This window comes from Schistocerca americana, chromosome 1 (genome assembly GCF_021461395.2).
Source record: "Schistocerca americana isolate TAMUIC-IGC-003095 chromosome 1, iqSchAmer2.1, whole genome shotgun sequence".
Classification (NCBI taxonomy): Eukaryota; Metazoa; Arthropoda; class Insecta; order Orthoptera; family Acrididae; genus Schistocerca; species Schistocerca americana.
In genome coordinates, this window is record NC_060119.1 from 515,200,516 (window position 1) to 515,223,835 (window position 23,320).

Consider the following 23,320-nt stretch of genomic DNA (forward strand, 5'->3'; position numbering starts at 1 on the left):
ATCAGTTTTATCCTAACTTTGCTCTACACTTTTGATTATCTCAACATCTGTTAAAGTTTCATCATAAATAATTGCTCATCCAACGTTGTACTCAGCAGCAATGGCTTTCTGCAAAGAACTTCAGTTCAACTTATTTCTAATTTTGAGTTTCTGCTTGAGATGTAGTATAATGTGTTTCCCTTTGAAGCCGTGATACTGAAACATTAAAAAAATCCGCAATTTCAATATGTATAACATTTTTTAACATTGTAGTTAACTAACAACTTCGTTGCACATGAGAATTCATTATTGTATGCTCCATTTCTGTTTGAGCGACTAGAGGCTGGAAGTGGGCCAGATCACTGAGAGACCAGGCACTGAGGGCTAGATTAGCAAGAGTTTAGTGTGTTTGCTAAAGTTCAAGAGATAAGAAAAGTTCGAAGTGATGACCTAATTGAAAGCATGTAGATGGAATTATAAAACTTGTAGTGGAAAGATCTGGAGGGCAATTTATCCATTAGGGTATTTCAAACACCTGTTGCTGCTGCTGCTGATTATGATGATTACTTGCCATATGGTTATGGCAGTGAAATATCTGAAGATTGTTCAAACAAATACCTCAGCAAATTTCAGGATGTCTTACAGCTAATTCACCTTTAGTTGCATAAATAAGGAAGACACAAAACAAAATGCAAGAAATATATAAGTACTTATTGTTCTACAACCGACAGTAAAAGCAGAAGGCATGATTTGCATGACAAGTTGGGAGCGCATTTATAGAAATTTAAATGTCTATAAAAATTGCTGAAATTAGATGGGAAAATATTGCAGAATTCATTAGCCATAATATTTTAGTGATTTTGATGGTAGTCATTATGGTTTCACAGCTTTGCCTTTGTGCGTGCAGAATAGGATTATAATAGGTGTGCCATTCTGCAGTAACATAAAGGTTCTTACCATGTAGAAATGTCAGTTTTTTTAATTTCTTATGAAACTATAGATGTGGGAAGTAGTCGAATTGGGAAACTGTTGATTACTTTGCCTTATGTTGCACTTTTGTCTGCTGAATATTATAATATAATAGGTTTTGTATTTCCACTGAGAGCCTATCCATTTCAGCTACAGTTCTGTACAAAAATGCAGCATATCATGTGCAACACAATAATACTTACAACACTCTTATGAAGAGGATGTATAGCTACTCACATGGAGGAGTCATTGAGCTACAGACAGGCACAATGGAAAGACTGCTAAATATTAAAGCTTTTGGCCAAAAGGCCTTCTTTGGAAGTAGCAAGCACACACACACTTTCACATAAACACAACTTACACACATACATGGCCACTGCCTTCAGCCACTATTGCCCAAGTGCGAACTATAACTGCATCTGACGTGACTAGTTAACTGAAATGGGTTGGGGGGAGGGGGGGGGGTAAGGAGGAGAGGAGGACGTGGGGGTGGAGAGTGGGAGGTATAGCAGGGGAGAGGTGAGGGAAAATGTTGTACTACCTGTGGGAGCATGCAGGAACATAGTGGGAGCAGGACTGTGCTGCTGGGTGCAGAGTCAGGAAGTAGAGCTGGGCTGAGGAGGCGGGGGGGGGGGGGGGGGGTGAGAAGGAAGAGAAATAGAGAAGGGGTGTGCTGGCAGAATAGAAGGCATGTGTAGTGCTGGAGTGGCAACAGGGAAGGTGATAGGTAGGTGGAGGACATGGAATAGCAGTGGCTGAAGCTGGAGGGCTTATAGGGATGTAGAGTATGTTGTAGGGAGAGTTAGCACCTGTTCAGTTCAGAAAAGGTGGTGTCAGTAGGAGGAATCCAAATGGCGCAGGTCGTGAAACAGTTACTGAAGTGAACCACTTCATATTGGGCTGCATGTTCAGCAACTGGGTGGTCCAGCTGTCTCTTGGCCACAGTTTGTTGGTGGCCATTCATGCAGACAGACGGCTTGGTAGTTGTTATATCCTTGTAAAAGCATGGTTGCAGCTTAGTTTGTGGATCATATGACTGCTTTCACAGGTAGCCCTGCCTCTGATGGGTTAGAAGATGCTTGTGACAGGATTAGAGTAGGTGATAGTCAGAGGATATATGGGACAGGTCTTGCATCTAGGTCTATTGCAGGGATATGAGATGTGAGGCAAGGGTTGGGAGCAGGAGTGGAGCATGGATGGACAACGACATTGCGTAGGTCTGATGAGCAGTGGAATACCACTATGGGAGGGGTGGGGGAGGACAGCAGCTGTGATATTACTCATTTCAGACAAGAGATACTTGGAACCCTAGCGGAGAATGTCATGCAGTTGCTTCAATCCTGGGTGGTACTGAGTCGCAAGAGGAATGCTCCTTTATGGACAGATGTCATGTATGTGGGAGGTGGTAGGTGATTGGATACAAATGTCATGTACAAGGTTGACAGAATAATTTCAATCTCTCAGGGTTGAGTGAGTTCATTGACATATTTGGAGAGGATCTGCTCATCATTACAGATGTGTTTACCATAGGTGTTGGTACGGAATGGATGGCATTTGTCGAAGTGAAGGTATTGCTGATGGTTGGTAAGTTTGATGTGGATTAAGGTACTGATAAGCCACCCTTGAGACAGAGGTCAACATAGAGAAAGGCTGCTTGTTGGGTTGAGGAGGATGAAATGAAGGAGAAGGTGTTGGGTTCTGGAAGAAGGTGGATAGGGTGCTCTCACAGTCAGTGACGAAAATGTCATCAGTGAAACAGAAACAGGTGAGGGGTTTGGGTTTCTGGGCAGTCCCTTACCCCTCCCCTCCTCTAGAAGTTCATGAAGATGTTGGCATAGGATAGTGCCATGTGGATGACTATTGTTGTACTGTGGATTTGTTCAGGAGTGATGCCTTGAAAGGAGAAGCAATTGTGGGTAAGGATTATTTGGTCATGGTTAACAGGAAGGAGGTTGTAGGTTTGGAAACATTAAGCTTTGGTAAAGGTGGCAACAAGGCGATGGGCATCGTTGAAGTTAGTATGGAGGAATGTGGTGTCGACAGCGATGAGCAGGGTGCTGGAGGTAGAGGAACAGAAACTATAGTTGGTGGAGGAATTAGTGTCATTTATGTAGGAAATTAGGTTACGGGTAATAGGCTGAAGGTGAAGGTCGATGAGAACAGAGATTCACTCAATGGAGCATTAGCAACCTGCCAGAATGAGGCATCCTGGGAGGATAGGTTTATGGTTTTTAGACAGCACGTAGGCGGTAGGACTTCAGGTAGTGATAGGGATGAGGAGGGAGATATATTCGGAGGAGAGTTTCTGAAATGAGCCTAAGGATTTGAGGAGGGACTGGAGATCCTACTGGTTTTTTGGTAAGGGGCCACTGTGACAGGGTTTGTAGGTTGACTAATCTGACAGCTGACGAAGTGTCTCTAATAGGTATACCTGCAGTCCCACTTTGTTGGAGCCTTTGTTGGCAGGTGGGATTATAAGATTAAAATTAACTTTTAGTTGGTGGATTGCAGTTCTCCCTGTGCATGTGAGGTTGATTTCAATGCTGAAGAATTTGGGAATGACAGTGAGGTAAGGTTCGAGGTTAGGAAATTCTGGAAACTTAACGGGGTGATTTTGGAGCAGTGGGGTTGGGCCACAGTTGGTTGCAGGAGTGAAATGAGTCAGCCAAGGCTCGATATTGGTTTTGGTTTGAGTCAGATTAGTAGGGTTAGTGGCAAAAAAGTGTTTCCACTGTAGGGGCTCCAGAATAATTGAATTTAGATGTGGGTCAAGGCCTTTGGAACGGATTGATACTTCTGTGGTACTGAGGATTTTGGAGTACAGGTTCAAGACTGTTTCAGGTCTGAAGAGTACAGTGTTGAGAAGTTGTTTCTGATTGTATTGTAAATATACAAGTAATAAGTGTACGAAGCAGGCTCGATCAACTACGAGGGGATGTGAGGGTGGTTCAGAGGCTTTTGTAAAGGTGGTGAATAGTGGTAGTCAAAGGTGGGAGCCGATGCTGAACAGATTATAGAGTTTTTTGAGATGGCATTGTGCATGCTGCTGTAGTTCAAGGAGGGCAAGAGTTTCAGTCTGGGACACGGATTGCAGGAATCTGGGATTGCACAACAACAAAATTTTACATATGGAGAAGGTATTACAAGGAATTTTTGGTCTAATTTGTATGGTACTGCAGGACTAGGTTGATGCAGGCTGTGGACTTGTGGAATTTGAACAGATAGAGAGGAGAGGTTGCAGTGGAGATGGGTAATTTGATGGTCAGGTCAGCCGGAAGGATCCCATGAGCTAGGCAACAATGCAGGCACAGTGGGAGTGGGTTCTGGCTAGGGATAGGGAAACTTTTCTGTAATGGTGCAGGTGGAAGGAGCAAGAATTCATAATGGACGATAAAAAAAACTGCCTAAAAGAATGTAAGGATAAATTGCAAAAAGGATGAAACAGATGAAGTATGGGGAAAGTAAGATGAAACTTGGAGGGAGGACAGCCATTAGTGAACACAAAAACGAACTAAAATAAATGTGAAAACACTTTGGCATTAAAAATAAGTAAATAGAAGGATTATACTGTAGGGATGCTGGTTGTTGGGTGGATATATGTGAAGAGAGGAGTCATCAGGTGTAAATGGATTAGGTGAGGTCAGTATGCGCATGCTGGAATAAGGGAAGAGAGCCTGACTGCACCTAGCAGCCCCATCCTGTCCCCTCCACATTGTAATCTTACTCTCCCACGCATCACTATTAAAATTCTCCGTCTTTGCACAAATTTTGAAAGCTTCGATAGGCGTAAGGTATACAAAAGAAGAACGTCTTTACTTATCTTGATTTACCCTTCATGTTGTTGGCTGTAATTATTGTGTCTAGGGGTACATTCTTGAGGCCGTAATTATGATTTAACAGGTTCCTTAAGACAAAATAACTGATCAAGATTTGCCTGTTGCTATGAATATCTTTTATTTTATCCCATTCTTCTATACCACACTGACTTCACAGTCTCCATTTTTACAACACCACAAATTACATTATTAGAAACTTAATCAAAAACACATTTGATTCCATCAGAGGCATGCCCACTACTACTTACATTCTGCTGTACTCACAATTACCAAAGAGTTTACAAAACAAAGAGTTTACAAACTTTCTTGACAGGAGAAGAATCTTTACCAAATTATATCATTGTTTTATAAATAAATCCAGAAATAAATTTAATAATTAGTGTTAAATTGTGCAATTAATTATATGAATTTTAAGTATGCCAGAAATTTTGTAATTTCAAATATTTTTGAAAGAAGAGTGCACGTACAGTGTACTAACAAATTGATTTCTTTTTATACATTTTAACCTGAAATTTAATACATCATATACAAAATCATATGAAGTTCATTCAGTTAAGCAGTTGAGAATGTTCACCTATACAAGAATCGAGAGCATACATACTATTGGTTATTTCTACAGAAAAAATGGGGATGTTAGAGGAGAGTGATCCATTATGATGTCCCTGCACACTCTCACAGTCATCACACCACCTTCTGCCACTCCTACCTGCTATCTCTTCTTTTCTCCAACCCGTGATTCCTCCTTACCCCCACCACCCGTCGCAGACTGCTGTTCACATCAGACTCGGTCGCAGTCGACAGCTGGGCCACAGTGGCCTGAGACAGTGGGCATGAGTGTGTGCATTGTGCTTGTCTGTGTATATGTTATATTTCTGAAGAAGGCCTTTTTGGCATAAAGCTTAAATGTTAACAGCCTTTTCATTGTGCCTATCTGTGAATCAACACATACTCTGTATGGCAATTAGCAATCTATCCTTTTCATGATATTGTGTGTGTGGAGGGGGGTTAAAGTGGGAATTATTGGCATAATTAGTGACAGTTATTGTCACTGCAAAGGACATGAGCTAGACTATCTTGGCTACTAGCTATTTTTTTGATTTGTCATAGCTATTACTGTGCTGTTGAATAGCTGTGGATGTCAGTAAATTACATATTTTCTTACTTCTTACTAGGAAACAAAAACAACCAACTCAGATTTTGTGTTCCAGAACAACAAATACAACAAACGCTTTACCATCCTAAAAACCAGTAAAGCAAACTGAGGTGAACCTTAAAATCAGGTTAGCATATTTAAAGCAGTCAGTAATGTAAACAAGTATCAGGAACATGTAAATGAAGTTCATCCAGCATTATAACACATTATTTAATTAGCAATTTGTGCCTTTTTTCCGATATGAAGTTAAAATATATAATAGCCATCTACAGCTTGCCAATAAGAAAATAGTTTTAATAATATGTTAAAAAACAATTGGTCAGTAGTATAAACTAGCTCAGAATCAAAGTAGCATAGAAACAGTAGTTCTCACATTGATACACATGAAAAAATCTTTGTTGGAATATTTAGTCTAAAAGATATTCTAGATGACATGCTGCATTCACTGTTTACTTGCAGTCAAAATCAGCCAACAGTGACAGTAAATACAAAATGTAATGTAAAGTAACATTCAATTCATAGATTTATGATGTAACAACAGAGATAAATATTGTGTCAACAGATTCCAAACTTGCACATTTTCCAGGTCTGTATTTTGAGAAAGAATAGCAGTAAACACACTGGCTGTGATGAAGTATGTTTTGGTAAACATAAGGAATTGTTTTCTTGTGAGATGGTGTCTTCTGTTAATCATTACTCATAGACATATTTCAAATCCTGAGTACTAATCCGTTTTTGTATCTTTAAACTGTGGAGAACTACGTTTCTGTTGAGTTAGGGGAAAAAGAAGAAGAAGAAGAATCATGTTACACTCCTGGAAATGGAAAAAAGAACACATTGACACCGGTGTGTCAGACCCACCATACTTGCTCCGGACACTGCGAGAGGGCTGTACAAGCAATGATCACATGCACGGCACAGCGGACACACCAGGAACCGCGGTGTTGGCCGTCGAATGGCGCTAGCTGCGCAGCATTTGTGCACCGCCGCCATCAGTGTCAGCCAGTTTGCCATGGCATACGGAGCTCCATCGCAGTCTTTAACACTGGTAGCGTGCCGCGACAGCGTGGACGTGAACCGTATGTGCAGTTGACGGACTTTGAGCGAGGGCGTATAGTGGGCATGCGGGAGGCCGGGTGGACGTACCGCCGAATTGCTCAACACGTGGGGCGTGAGGTCTCCACCGTACATCGATGTTGTCGCCAGTGGTCGGCGGAAGGTGCACGTGCCCGTCGACCTGGGACCGGACCGCAGCGACGCACGGATGCACGCCAAGACCGTAGGATCCTACGCAGTGCCGTAGGGGACCGCACCGCCACTTCCCAGCAAATTAGGGACACTGTTGCTCCTGGGGTATCGGCGAGGACCATTCGCAACCGTTTCCATGAAGCTGGGCTACGGTCCCACACACCGTTAGGCCGTCTTCCGCTCACGCCCCAACATCGTGCAGCCCGCCTCCAGTGGTGTCGCGACAGGCGTGAATGGAGGGACGAATGGAGACGTGTCGTCTTCAGCGATGAGAGTCGCTTCTGCCTTGGTGCCAATGATGGTCGTATGCGTGTTTGGCGCCGTGCAGGTGAGCGCCACAATCAGGACTGCATACGACCGAGGCACACTGGGCCAACACCCGGCATCATGGTGTGGGGAGCGATCTCCTACACTGGCCGTACACCACTGGTGATCGTCGAGGGGACACTGAATAGTGCACGGTACATCCAAACCGTCATCGAACCCATCGTTCTACCATTCCTAGACCGGCAAGGGAACTTGCTGTTCCAACAGGACAATGCACGTCCGCATGTATCCCGTGCCACCCAACGTGCTCTAGAAGGTGTAAGTCAACTACCCTGGCCAGCAAGATCTCCGGATCTGTCCCCCATTGAGCATGTTTGGGACTGGATGAAGCGTCGTCTCACGCGGTCTGCACGTCCAGCACGAATGCTGGTCCAACTGAGGCGCCAGGTGGAAATGGCATGGCAAGCCGTTCCACAGGACTACATCCAGCATCTCTACGATCGTCTCCATGGGAGAATAGCAGCATGCATTGCTGCGAAAGGTGGATGTACACTGTACTAGTGCCGACATTGTGCATGCTCTGTTGCCTGTGTCTATGTGCCTGTGGTTCTGTCAGTGTGATCATGTGATGTATCTGACCCCAGGAATGTGTCAATAAAGTTTCCCCTTCCTGGGACAATGAATTCACGGTGTTCTTATTTCAATTTCCAGGAGTGTATTTTTGTATTCTAACTCATTCTTTCGTTATAGCTACAGTTTTGCTTGAAAGAGTGCATACAGTCATTTGGCACGCTGTAATACCTGAAGGTGCACTTACAGTTTCCAAAATGATATTATGAAATAACTTAAAATAAGGCAGTTTTATGACATTAAGTGTCGGTTGTGTGTGCAATCTCTGGTGTCTTAACTTTTGGAAAGTAAGTTCCTAAAATTTTTTTATGTACATTATTTCTGTTTTATTCATATGAAAAATTTTATTATGTACCTGCTATACATTGGTAGAACCTGATCCATGAACCAGCATTTTTCTGATATACTTCATTATGAAAAAAAAGGTAATGTTTTCTTGTTACAGCAAATTTTCATTTTGCTCTTGTGGGGCATCTCCTTAAGGGGTTCAGACATCCAACTCCAACGACAGTATCTCGAACAGCACGTGTTCTTACTAGTTTGCTTGGGATAGTGGCAAAGCCTCATAAAAGAGACAAATTTGAAGTAATGCCAGAGAGTGTTGCATATTTGGCAGGTAAATTTCTTCATTTATCTTAACTTGGTTGTTATATCGCATTTTTGATAATTGTTTGCATGACAATTTGTTTTTACTTTCAATAATTACAAAAAATTGAAGTTCCCTGAACGCTTCGCTTTGTATATTCAGACTAATCTCAGGAACTACTGTAGATATTTTTATATGGTTTGTATTAACCGGTAGACTTTTTTTATGAGGAAGGTTTGTGTGTGTAATTTATGAATATATTGTGGCAAACAGGCAGGACTATGAAGAAATAGTCAACCACCATGTGAAAATGATGCTATTGCCATTTAGTGGTGAACGGCAGAACTACTTGGCTGACAGCAGTGTGTGACAAGACTCTTCCTTTTGTGTCCTGACAATAGGCGGTACGTGTTCCACACAGTGCACTCAGTGTGCATGTCCCTTAAAGTATTCAGATATTATTTGTTTGTACACTTTCAAATTATGCAGAAGACTGGTAAACGAGTCTCCTGGCAAGAAAAACATTTAGTCCTTTTAAATGTCATACAAACATAGGCATGATCTTTTTGAATGGAGTTCAGAAATTTCCTGCACATGAATACAGAAGAATTGGAAATAGTTCTACAGATGGTTGAGGGACACATTCCAAAATATGATAACAATTTCAGACTGCTAATATCTGTTTCCCTCAAAGCAAAAATCACATTTTGTTCTGTCAATTTACTGTGAAATCTTCAGACTTTGAAATATCGTAATAAATATTTAAAGGAATCAAATATTTTTAACAAGTAGTTTTCCTGCAATCACTTGAGAACAAGTGCACAGCAAAAGCAACATGCAAATCCAAAACGTGTGCTGTTTTTATTTGTGATACAGAAAAAGGTTTTTCTGAAAAATTACTTCAACAACTTAAATAACTTTGCTTTGTTTAGATACAGTACATCCTTTCAGCATTGCAGCAGATTACTGAGTTTTCAGCTTGAATCAAACATGGATGTGGACGCGAATCTTTATGAGGCATGGCGAAAGAGTCTACAACAAGAATTGTGCCAAGTTCCAACAGTGCATCACAGTGTGTACTAACCTACACAATAGGAGTGCTGTAGCATGAGCTAAACATGTAGATTGTGCATGATTTTTCTTATTTTTTCCTCTTCTTTGTGCAACCTCAGCCAGCCACCGATACATACTGAATCACTCACACCCACATATACCCATGATTCACATACAGTATTCACATTGATTGTAAATGTATTCCTTGCATCATGAAGATGAGGCCGGGTCGCTAGTAATTTTTATAAAAAATGCTAGATGATATTGTGAATTGCATCTTAAAAGTAACCATTATTTTCAGTACTTATTCTGTTGAATAATAGTTTTAAATGGTATTTTCATAGAATGATTCAACATTTTTGATGCATGAGTCTTAACCTTATATTATTGTTCACACTGTTTCTTTTTTTGCTCACTCTGTAAACACTACTTAAATGTTATTACAGTTTTACTGGTATTACAGGATATGTTTTGTTGGAAGAAGACAGGTCTCAACTAATGTTTTGTAGTGCATCAGTCTTAGTGTAATTCGAAAGAAGGAAAAGAGTGTGTGGGGTTACTTTGGAACAGAAAAGAAACTATTGTATAATCCCCTTCTCCCTGCCAGTTAATCATGTGATGTTCCCTGTTCCCATGTTTCAAAAGAAGTACGTATTATTTATTCATATTACAGTATCTGTAGCTCTCGACTCACTAGCTCCGATCAGCAAAAACTAAGTCTTCAGGCAAATATTACATGTAATTCAGATTTTGCCAACATTGCAAATAACCAATGCAGTCACACAGTAGCAGCCTTAGTTCCATTATCCTTTAAGGTAACTATGTTGTGTGGTTTCGAGCAATCTGAGGTTTCAGTTGACAAAATATACAGGGTGCATAACAAAAATTGACATGGGTGGAAGTATACAATTACAGCAGTTAAAACATTCCAGTAAAAACTCCCATAAACAACTGACTTATGAGACAATTGTCAATGTGCGGTTATGATCCACCACTAACTTCAATGTGGAACATTAGCCTAATTAGTAGAAATATATGGGAAATGTAAACTTTTCAGTTAAGTTCCCATCTGCTTGAGCTCAAATTTCAAGCATGGCTCATGTTTGGAGAATTGAGTATGTGCATGATGGGGCAGCAACACATTTTGCTGCTGATACAAGACAACAGGTATCATGCCAGTAAGGTCTAAGATAGACAGAGCGAGCAAGCCTTGTACTTTACCTGACCTCAATCCTCTGGATTTTTCTATCTGGGGTGTTCTTAAAAAGGCAAAGAACTGGAGCAGCAGGGGAGGGGGAGTTTGAATGAAATTGTCACTCACTGCGGAGACAAATAGAGATGAGAAAAACTGTTCTTTTCAGAGATCAGATCAGAACTGGTCACTCACTGAAGTGAATTAGCTCTGTTTCATGACAGCATTCACCATTCACTCGCAAAAAAAGTAAAATGAAGGTACATTGCCTTTTTGCTTCAGACGCTAAACTGTACTTTTATCTGATTTGGTCCTATTTTGAAAGCACATGTAAAGAGGAGTAATACTTTTGTGTTACATCCCTAGTAATTTTCAGATACAGAAGTTTTAAATTTTGTCTTCTATGAAAATTGTATATATTACGCTAAAATCCTAAATATTTTTTATCAAGTAGAAAAATTTTGTAAATGAAGACTGATTCTTGTTATATTTTAATACTTTTATTGGAAAAAATTATAACAACTGTAATTGAAGTGTGTCTGCAGTCATCATTTACAGCCAGTATTACCATATATGTTCCTATTAGAGAAAAATTAATTAGTATTGTCATTTATAAACAAAATATGCCCCATTTTAGTCAATGTGAGTCTTTTAATCTTCTCAGCACACATTTGTCCTGCTCTTGAAAAAATATATTTCACGGGTCACTGATGCTGTTGTGATACATAATACTTTTACAACCAGCTGATACAGCACAGGCCACAGCAATTTTCTTGTTTCCCGCCAGTTTAAGGGATTGCTATTTCTAGGCAAATATCCCTCAACTAAATATTTGTCCAGTTCAACAATTTCTGCCCTTTATGGGTCCTGATTTACTTGAAGCTGACTAATGGTTTCATTGAACTCCTCCCAGATTGATGAAGTTTCGTATATCACATTGGTAACTGGTTGAGAAATGAGCTCTTTTTTTTCTTGTTGAAAAACGAGCACTTTCATTTCTCCAATACCCTTCAGTAGAAGTCCTGAAATGTTTGTCGTCTGAAAATCCTTGCCTTTGAATTGTGGATGCAGTAACGTTGCCTGATTGATCAGTTCGTTGCTGGAGATAACCCCAAACCACTTTGATAATCCTTTAAGCAAATTATCAACCAATGACTATTTCTTGAGGATATTCTGTTCTTTGTCTTTAAAAGATTTTAGTTGCTGTTCCATTAATCTTAGCAAGATTTTCATTTTTAAAAGTGAGACTGTTTTCTCTAGGAACACTTCTTTGGCCACCTCATCGAAAACTTTCAATAACCTTAATTTCTGTTGCATTGTCTCCCAGTCTGTACCGTTTAAGTTTAAGGTGATCGATTTTCCACCTAAAACGGAGGCAAAAAATTATGGGATCTTTATTTAAAGTAAATCTGTGCAGCATTTCATAATTAGAGGTCCCTCTGGCTGGAACGTCTTGTTTCTGTTTCAGTTGGTCTTTTTTAAATTTCTTGCTTTTCAGCTAGTTTGCTTAAAGCAGAGGGTCTCTCCGTAAGAAACATAACAACTTATTTGACCTTGTCAGCAGTTTTCTGTATGGACTTCTGAATTGTGTGTTGCCCAGTGAGGTTTAAAGAATGTGCAAAGCATGAGATATGTGAAGGTTTCAGAAGCATGGCAGTTAATTTCATAATTGATGCATTTTCTGTTTGAAGCTGATATTGTATTTGGGATAACAGACTTGACCCAATTTGAGATGTTTTCTGCAGTGTGTCTGTCTTCGAAATGTGAGCACTCTAAAAGGCATGACTTTAATTCACTCTTCTCATCCATGAAATGTGCAGTGAGTGCATACAAACTAATGTTATTTAACTTGTCCATGCATCAGATGAAAGGCAGACTGCCTTTACAGTGGTCAAATCATTTTTAATTTTATCAAATAACTCTTGATGCAAACTGGGCATTAGAGACTTTGACAATGTTTTTCCACTTGGTTAATTATAATTTGGGTAAAGCATATACATATTAAATTCTGCCTCTTCAACTACAGAGAAAGGATGGTATTCTCTGCAAATCATTTTTAAAAGCTGTACATGTAATGCCATATTTTTATTTAATGTGAGTGGCTTTATAATATTAAAAAAATTACTTATTGGTTGTTGTAAATGAAAAGCTGTTGAGGGTGAGTGCACCATGAAAGGAAATAAATCAAGACTTGATCCAGAACCTGATGACACTGATAGGCTGGATACATCTTGAGACTCAATTTGCCTTTCTGGGAGGATACCTTCACCTGAGGTAGAACGAGACATCAGAGAGGACAATTCATGAGAAATTATTTCTCGAATTTCTGCATTGATTGATAATGATCTTGATCAACTTCCTGACCAACATTGTTCCAGAGCCACTGTAGGATGATTTGCTTTTAGGTATCTCTTCAGGTTTGATGATGATTCAGAAGCTATGGCAATTATCTGCTGAAGTAGTGGCATTTTCCTTTTTCTTCAATTCTGGTAAAATGGTACCAAACATCACTTGCAATTCTTCTAGGCAAAGGCAATGTGGATGACATATTGTTGTGCAGCACTGAAAAGTACACTGGTAAAATTAAAATACTTACTTTTAACATAGCCATTTTAAATTGCAAAAGCTGAAAGTGAGAACAAATATACATGCAGCATATTCTATAATCAGAAGTTATAGAGTAGAATGTAGAACGTCGTGATCTGCAAAACCTGGTCCCACAATCATAAAGTTTGTATCATATATGAAGAAATGTCATAGTGATTAAACTCCAGAAGACAAGCCTGATAATATGCGAGGATTTCACTGCTAAAAAACAAAAATTTTGAATAATGTGATTTCCAAATTTGGACTACATAGCATAGGAACAAGAGAAGACAGGATAATGATCAGATAACGGCTGGAAAAAAGATGTGCAAATGAACTCCAAAGCCTGTGCTTTAGGTGCTATGAACTTGTCTACTTATTCAGCCACTATTTCTACCAGTGTGTCTGTGTTGTTACTGTAGAACATAGTTGGCCCTCACTTTCAACTCATTGCGACAAACTCTGCCATATATTTCAGAATATCGACATCCATGTCTCTCTTCTGACAAACATGGACACCTGGCTCAAGCTAAGCATGCTCTCCAGTTCCCTAAATATAGATTCCAATGTCCTAAGACACCACAGAAGTAAAAGATGAGCAGATGGAGTAGTGGCATACCAATGTTTTGACTTATTACTGCCCATGCTACTCACATCCATTAGTAACGAAGACAAATAAGTCAGATATATGTTCGTAAATATCAAATCCCTTAAGAAAATTTGCCTAGTGTGCATCCTCTGTAGGCCACTGAAAGTAGGCAGGTTAGCATAGTTCAAAACTGACCTTTCAAACTTCGATTCGACAAATAATGCTAGGAATACTAACATAAATATTCTGCCCCTTCACTGTGAAATTCAAGTGTGTAGTTTTTTTCTTCAAGTGAAACAGTATTTCAGCTTGCACCTACCCATAATGCAGCCTATAGTTGGGCCCCCATACATATATTTGGCACGAAATCCCCAAACAAAGAAATTCATATCTAGAATATCAGCTCACAACATCATATTCATGACTTACTCTCTAAAATATTCAAGGAATAAACTGTGCCAATATACAGAGACTTTAAGTGAATCAGTGTACCTGAACTTGCAGCGGAAGCACAAGAGATAATTTGGGAGACAACTTCCGTACCATTTGTGAACATGAAAGACCAGCTCCATGGATTTATTACCAAAATAACACTATTACACAATAAATACGCTCCCCCAAAGACTGGAAACCTTAAGGGAAACCTGCACCATGGCTAATGGAAGAGCTAAAACTTTATGAATCTCGCAGACATTGCACATCGAACTTACAAATGACTTCCTACCCTTGAAAATAAAATTAATTACAAGCAGCAAGCAAACAGTCAGTCAATCTGAGAGAAACAAAAACTAAGACATGCCAGTACTTAAATCTAAAACATAAAGACCAGATGCTCCATGGAAAAGCTTGTGTGATCTAGGGAAGAGTTGGCAAAGTAGAAGCTGCAGCTGATCACCTTGTCCCAACCAACGAACTAAACCAGTTCTTGACTGTAGCTATAACCTTCATTGAACTGTAAACAAAACATAGACTTAGTATTTCATGGAGGTAAGTGATGGCAGTCACTAAAAATTCTTTCTTAATCTGACAGTGCTGTCGAAAAATCCTTCAGCTCAGCATTTACTGTACAGGACGGCGTTACAGTCCAAATGATCAAGCTCATTGTTGACCCACTACTGCATAACAACTGCTGCTCTTGCCTGGACAACACAGCAGAAACACTCATTTCTATCAGAATACAAGCACTAGAGATCCAGTTGCTAAGAAGAGTAGCGGGGTACATTCTGTTTGACGGGAGAGTGAATATAGACATCAGAAAAGAACTTAAGAGTGAAAAACATAAACGAACAGATTAAAGAATACAGAAAGAACTGGAGAGATTATGTCATGAGAATGGAAGATGACAGATTACTAGAATTAGTGGTAAGTATTACCCAGTGAACAGAAGATACTTAGGAAGACCAAGGAGGATCAACAATTACAACCAAGAGGGTGTAACAGGCAAATGTATAATCCATGGAGAGAAAATAAGAAGAGTGATAATATTAAAAATATTGTGATTTTTTAAGTAACTGTGATTTTAATAAGTTTAATAATTACGTAGAAAACTCTAGTGTGATGTAAGAGAACTCCTGAAGGCATTAATCTGTTCAGGTTAAATGAATTAATAAAAAATTAAACACGATGTACAGGTTACCCCAGGATGAATGGTCAATATTCAGGGATATGGCAGAAGCCATCATTTGAAGCAAAAAGCTTCATGTGGACATGTACATTGTCATTGTTTACAACATTCCATGGTAGAGTAGATGAATTCGAGACAAACACTTTGATATAGGACACATGGTCTATGAAGTCAGAAACCACTGCAAACTGGCTTGCCTACACCTCAGTGAATGCATATTCTCTCGCTTTCTTCTCATAACCTGTAAGTCCTTGAGACAAAATAAACAGGACCTTTTTAAAGGAAATTTAATATAGTTTAATTTTATGCTGCGACAAATTTTTGCTAGAGGCTGGTGATTTTGTATTATTCAAGAAAAACATACAAAAGTAAATTTAAATATGTTCAATTTCAGAAACCATTTGGAATAGACCATATGCCCATATTTAGATTTTTGCTTCAAGTAATCGTTCCTGTCATATCTCTGCATATTGACCATTTCTCCTGAGATGACCTTTATTCATGGACTATCATGCATGTTAAAATAATTATGTGTTATACATACCATTGTATTTAGGATCCTATCCAGCCAAAGTAATTAAAACCTGCATAAAGACTACCAAAAACAGCAACTATAAATGCAACAGAGAGAGAAGAAGACACAATAGTACACGTAACAAGAACACTTACACGAGAAAACAGAAGAACTACAACACAAGAAGATGACAACTAAAACAAAGCAAATAAGGATACAAATAATAAAGAGGTAAACTCAGAAGGAGAGATGCTCAGTCAAGAAAGTGAGTTGCATGCTGTATGTGAAATGTGATTTATTAGTCTCATTACATACATTGTACAGATCATATGATCTGTTGTATATCAAGTTTAGCAAAAATATAATGTGTAATGATTTACAGAAATTCTTTTTACACTATTTTAAGAATAATGGCAATAAATACAACACTACAATATTAACTATAAAGAAACAGTTTACCAATTTCCTTTGTTGTACACAGACAACACTGCAGTATTAGCTATAGATTTTTATTGTTCAAGGTGTCAGACTGTCTTCCAGGAATTCTTCAATGGTGTAGTAGCATTTCGGCAAACTTAAGGTCCATTGTTAATACGTTTCTTCCTTTTAATTTGTTATATATTTTTAGCCCCATGTACAGTGGTGTCTGAGCATAAAGCTTTAAGTGATGTGAAAGAAATTTGAAGTTTTCCTTGTGACGAGTACCATAGCTATGCTTAAAACCAAACTTTTCAAGATTATGTTGATTATTATATACAAAAATCAAAATTTCAAAAATGTACAATGAAGTAATTGTTAGTATTTTTAATTTCTTGAACAATGGGGGACATGACTCATTTTTGTGGGCATCACACATGTTTCTAATGATTTTCTGTTGAAGAATTAGTAGCCTTGTACTGCGTGTAGAGTTTCCCCAGAAAATTATCCCATACCGAATAACGGATTCTAAATAACTGTGGTAGACTGTCTTTCTTGTGTCCATATGAGTGGTACCAAATAAAATAAACATTGCAAAAGCTAGGGAATTTAATTTATTTGCCAGGAAGTCTATATGTGTCTTCCAGTTTAAACTTTTATCAAGGTTTAGGCCCAAGAATTTCATATGGCTCACTTCTGTCATCATTTGATTATTATGGGCTATTTGTACAGGACAAATTGCATTATCTGAGTCTTAGTGATATTGAGCTTTAGTCCATTCCTATGTAACCAGGATTCCAGTTTCCCCAAAACATTTTCTATATTACCTGGAATCTTTTCTATCCGGACTGAGGTGTCATCTGCGAACAATACTGAATGAGCATCAATGGTAAATCATTTATATACAGCGAGAACAGCTAAGGACCCAGTATTGAAACCTGTAGAACTCCTTGGGAAATTGTTTTCCATTCAGAGTGGTAGTTAACTGAATTTGATGTTAAAATAACTCTTTGCTTCCATTCTGTCAGATAAGAGTTAAACCACTGTAATGCTGTATCTTCAGTCCCATAGCTCTTCAGTTTGTGAAGTAATTATGAGTGCTTTACTGAGTCAAATGCTTTTGTTAGATCAGAGAATATTCCTGGGACTTTTGTACCCTGGTCTAGTGATGTGCATATTTTTTCTGTAAATTTTCTGATGGAATTTATGGTGGTTTTTCCTCTTTGAAAACCAAACTGATTTTTACAGGTAATGTCATTTACGGTAAGGAAATTTTCTAGTTGTTTTGCCAAAAGTTTTTCAAATATTTCAGAAAAAACAGGAAGGAGAGAGATACGCCAGTAGTTTCCCATATCATCTGGTGATCCTTTTTTAAATAATGGGTTAATTTCTGCATATTTTAGAACATCTGGGAAAGACCCATGTTCGAAGGACTGGTTTACTATAATAGTCAGTGGGTATGAAATAATACGGCGTACTGCCTTGATTATCATGGAAGGTATTCCATCACATCCAGCTGAATTTTTGTTTTTTAATGAGAATATTGTGTATTCCACATCTCTTTGAGTGATTTTTCTGAATTTTTTAAAAGAAATGTTTTGTATGTCATGTTTTGCTATATTGACAAAGAAATCATTGCAGCAGTTTGACATTTGAACATGATTTACAATAATATCACCCTGAAACCTAATTTGAGAAATTTGTTGACTTTTAACATTGACTTCCAACTCTGATTTCACAACAGATCAGACTGCTTTTGTTTTCTTTCTTTCTTTGTTTATGAATATACTATTTGCCAGTTTTCTTGCTGCCAATATCACTTTTTCGAATACAGTCGTATGGCACTTAACGTAAGTTACAAAATTTGGGTTTCTATTTACTTTGAGCTCATTGTGCAACTGTCTTTTTCTGGCAGTTGAAATTTTTAAGCCTGATTTAAACCAAGAATTTGGGGGAAATGTTTAATTGAATACACCCAAAAAACAATTTAGAAATTTATGAAAGTATGTTTTGCTTGAATTACAATGGTCTAAAGGCCAGCTTACAACACTTAACTTATCACAAAACAACTTTTTTTTGCACTAAAATTCCTTCTTATAAAAGATTCAGATTTTAGTTTCTCTGTTTTGGGGAGCTCTGTAAACAAAGCTGAGTGATTAGATAGCCCTAGATCTAGGCAAGACTTCCTTGCATCATCAAACCGATAATTTGTAATAATATTATCTATTCAGGTTGCTGAGTGGAAGTTTTCTCTAGTGCACATTGTAAAGTTTAACTTGAAACCACATTTTTGGATTAAATGGCAAAATTTTTCAATGTCACTGTTTTCAGTTAATGTATTTAAGTTGAAGTCTCCTGCAATCACAATCTTTTTCTTGCTTTTTTTAAGTTTATCTAAGAGATATTGAAATTTTTCTAACAACAATTTAGTGGCAGAACTCCCAGGAATTCTGTAAATTGTCATTATCACAGTATTTAAATCACAAAACTCTACACAGCAGCTTTCAAAAATACATTCTTCATTCAGATTACTAAAATCTTCTTTCACTTTAAAGTTCAAACAGGCATGCAGTAAGATAAAGGAGCCCCCACGAGATTTGTTTTTCTACAAAATTTGCTGGCACGTTACAAATTACTAATTTTATTTAGAATGTCTACGCATTCTTTTGCCAGCCATTGCTCGTTTAAGCAGACTACCTTTATGTTTGCCAGTTCAGAAAGTATAACTTGCAGCTCATCAGTTTAAGAGTAACCTAGATTTGGACGTTTTTCTGCTAAACTGTTTATATTTAGATGCAGCAAGATAGAATTTTTGAGTTTGTTTATACTTTGAAGAGCCTCACTTGTTCCATTATATTTACAGTTTCCATTTTGGATCACCACTTTTGTTTTCTCACCCCTTTCAGAAGTTTTCAGTTTCCCTTGCTTTTAATGATTCTGGGGATGTCTACAATCATTTTGCTGAAAGTCATTAAATCTAATCTATTCAAGTGTAGCCCATCCTTTCCCACACACTAACTTCTTACAAATTTATTTGAGTCTACAAAAATTGCACCCAGCTTGTCTCACTGTTCCCTGATTCCACTGTTTATCTTATTTATGTATGTGTCACTTACTGTCCTGTGTAGAATTGCAATAATGACAATTTTTGAATTTGCGACCACACTTTTTGCTGAACAGATCAAGTTCCGTGTTTCAGTAATCATTTCTTCCTCACTGCTATTCTGGATGGAATTTGTTCTGACATGTATGAAAACACCTTTGTATCTGTCCTTTTTTCATTTCCATTTTCAATTTCACTTCATTGCAAATTTAGAATATTTTGAAAGTGTCTGCTGATTGATATGGTCGGGTTCTGGGACGAACATCGATGGAGCACGGTGCCAAGAGCACCATGCTCCGTGAGTGCAGTGAGATAGTTTGCAATCTGATCCAGTGGGGAGTAGTGAGCTAGAGATCTACCTTGCCATCTGATTCCTGAGAGTGGTGGGGAGCAATGAGCTAGTGAGATGGCCTAGAGTCCGATTGGTGGAAGTGATGGGCAGCCTGAGCTGTTGGGAGGGGAGTGATGCATGGATCACTTTGTGATATGCTCCAACTGCATGGTGGCTGAAGAGCGCAGCTTTTATGATCACTGGCAAGACATTACGAGTGTGATCCTAAGTCAACAACTCACTCAAAAGTTTGTAAAGTTTATTGACTTCTGAAATTATAGATATTCTTTTAAAATCAAGAGTGGAAACATGATGCTAGAAGTGTTTCCGTCTTAATGTATTGTTCTGAAGCACTTCTGTATCATTTGCTTTGGTAACTTTGTGGTTAACGTGGTGGATTGTGAAGAGAGGGGGCTCAGGTTCGATTCCTGGTTAGGTCAAAAAAAATTTTTTTCCACTTGGAAACTGGGTGTACTGTTGTGTTTGCATTCATATTGTCATAATTATAAGGGACATTCAAAAAGAAACGAGCCGGAGGCATAATTACAGAAACCAGTACCTGTATGTTAGAAGTATTGACTCTGGCTGTTGAGACACTTGTCCCACTGTGACACAAGGCGGTGAATGGCTGTGTCATAAAATTCCCAGGGCTGTGATGTTAACCAGTTCCATACGTACAGCTGGACGTCGTCGTTCACATGAGTGTAGGAAAGGTTATGCTGACATTCTTCTTTGACCAAGATGGCCCCCCTCTGATTCACTTCCTACAGCACGGGACAATAGTGAATGCCCAGTGTTACTCACAAACCTTGACTGCCCTTCGCCAAATGATTAAATCAAAACGACCAGGCAAATTCACCCTTGGGGTCATTCTGCTCCACAACAATGCACTGCCTCATACGGGCAACACAGTCGCGGCACTCATGCAGAAATTCAAATGGAAGATTCTCAGCCACTCTCCATACAGTCTGGACCTCTCTCCCTGTGATTACGTCATTTTTGGTCCCCTTGAAAAAGCTCTGAGTGGCAAACGATTCACCTTGAATAACGATGTCCAGCTGTATGTGCTGAACCAGTTAACATCGCAGCCCCGGGAATCTTAAGAGACAGCCATCCACCGCCTTATGTCACAGTGGTACAAGTGTCTCAACAGTCAGGGTCAATACTTCTAACGTACGTGTAGTGGCTTCTGAAATTATGTCTCTGGCTCATTTCTTTTTGAACGCCCCTTATAATATTACTATGGAGATGGCTAAATGGGTGCTGCATACCGATAGCCAGTAAAGTGGGGGAGGGGGGGAATGGGGTGGATCTTTCTTTATTTTCTGTTTTCATGGAAGAGAAAAGCTTCATGTACTAGTAAGGTATGCAAATCCGCATGTGCACACGATGTGTAGCACATTTTTGGGAGCTTGGGAAACAATTTCTTAAGGATGTGGGGCGGGAACCCATTGCAGCAGCCTAGCATAGTATTTTCATCCTGCTCATTACAGCCACCAGAGATGCATTTTGAAATCAGATGAGCTACCATTCAGTTTTTCCTAATCATCCATCACCCACTCTTTAAGCCAATTCAGGAGCGAACTGCTCATCTCTAGAGACAAATGCAGTATTGCATTCAGACGCAAGGACAACATTCAGAACGACTTGTTTTCATGGATGCAAATGTACCGTAAATTGTTAAATGTAAAGTGCTCAAGCAGGATTTTATTTCTTGTTAATGTAGGCCAAGGGTGAAATTTGCGCCCAGTTAGAGGGGAGAATGTTCACATTTAAAAAACATTTGTACTAACTAGGACAATATGTCATACTGAAGTTAATAGTGGCTCATAACCACACATTTGCAAATGATTTTTTGGGAGTAGATTCATGTTAACTGGAATGTTAATTCTTTTATTACTGTATACTTCTGTACGTATTGGTTTCACTGTTAAGTATGATACAGCCTCTATATCAAGAATTAGGTTCCTCTGAAGGCTAACATTTTCTCCAAATGAAGAACGAGACACAGTTGCCAATTCTTAGGTTCCATTCTCACAATGGTACAGGGCAGGGATGCTTACTTACCCACTCGTCTCCCCTCCCATGGCAGTCCAAGTGCAAGGCAGAGCTAGTACCTTCCACTCCCCTCTCCCACAGGGGAAAAAGGAAGGAAGCAAACAATATGTATAAAACCTGTCACACACTGATGTTTCAAAGCTTTACTGATGAGTTTCAAAATGTGTCATAATATGAATCATTCTTAGTTGCAACTGTAATGCGAATTTTCCAGTGTAAAACATAATTATGTTTTCCAATAATTCCTATAAAATGTATGTTTTTAAGTATAACTTGCACATCACATGTTCCACTATTTTTAAGTGTGCATGTTATTAATTACTATTTCTGAAATTGTTTCAAAGAATGAGAGTTATACAATAATTAAATGACATGTAATATTTCAGTAAAGTAGTGGATCCTCTACATAGTGTAAAGTGTTTAGCACACTTTACTCGCATTCGGGAGGACAGTGGTTCAAACACATGTCTCGCCATCCTGATTTAGGATTTCCGTGATTCCTGTAAATCGCTCCAGGCAGATGCTGGGGTGGGCTCTTTCATAGGGCAGGGCCAATTTCCTTTCCCATCCTTGAACTATTCTGAGTGTGCACTCCGTCTTTAATGAACTCAATGTCGATGGGAGGTTAAATCCTAATCTTGCTTCTTTCCTTCCCATCCTTATTTCACTGAGAGAAATCACAATTGTGAAGTTTCACCAGTATAAGATTGATCATGACAGAAAAAATATCATATATATGGGGCCACGTAGACTAGGAACAAAAGAGAAGTGTACAAAGGAATATGACCATATGTCATGCAAACAAACCAGTGATTAGGTACTACAAATGGGTGCCATGTTTGGCTCGTAATGTGGTCAGTAGCACATGCAAACAAGATATAATGTCTTGAGAAACTATTTAGATTGTTTAAATGGCTTTAGAAATGGGAGTTTTCATGTAGATTCTGATTTCTCAGCACTGGTGTCAGTGTCAGAAGAAGTAAGAAGTCGATGCCATGTGAAGCATTCTGTGAGCAGAGCAATGCCAGAATCTGGATCCACCGAAAATTTTCCAGTTGACATCAATGTGAATCTAATACAACAAGTGAGTAACAGTGGAAAACAGTATGTTGCTAAGATCATATTGCTTAATACAACTACAGTTGCTGTCATATGTAAGTAATTTCTGTGTAATGCTTTGTTCCT

The 23,320-nt window shown here is 38.8% G+C and overlaps 1 protein-coding gene across 1 annotated transcript in view; it reads left to right on the top strand.

Moving 5' to 3' along the window:
• LOC124605129 (neurofibromin) overlaps positions 1-23,320 on the top strand; it is a 459,490-nt gene that overhangs the window by 327,015 nt on the left and 109,155 nt on the right. The window contains exons 46-47 of the mRNA XM_047136614.1: positions 8,528-8,698; positions 23,092-23,219. Coding sequence (XP_046992570.1) covers positions 8,528-8,698; positions 23,092-23,219 — 299 coding nt within the window. The remainder of the gene's footprint in view (positions 1-8,527; positions 8,699-23,091; positions 23,220-23,320) is intronic.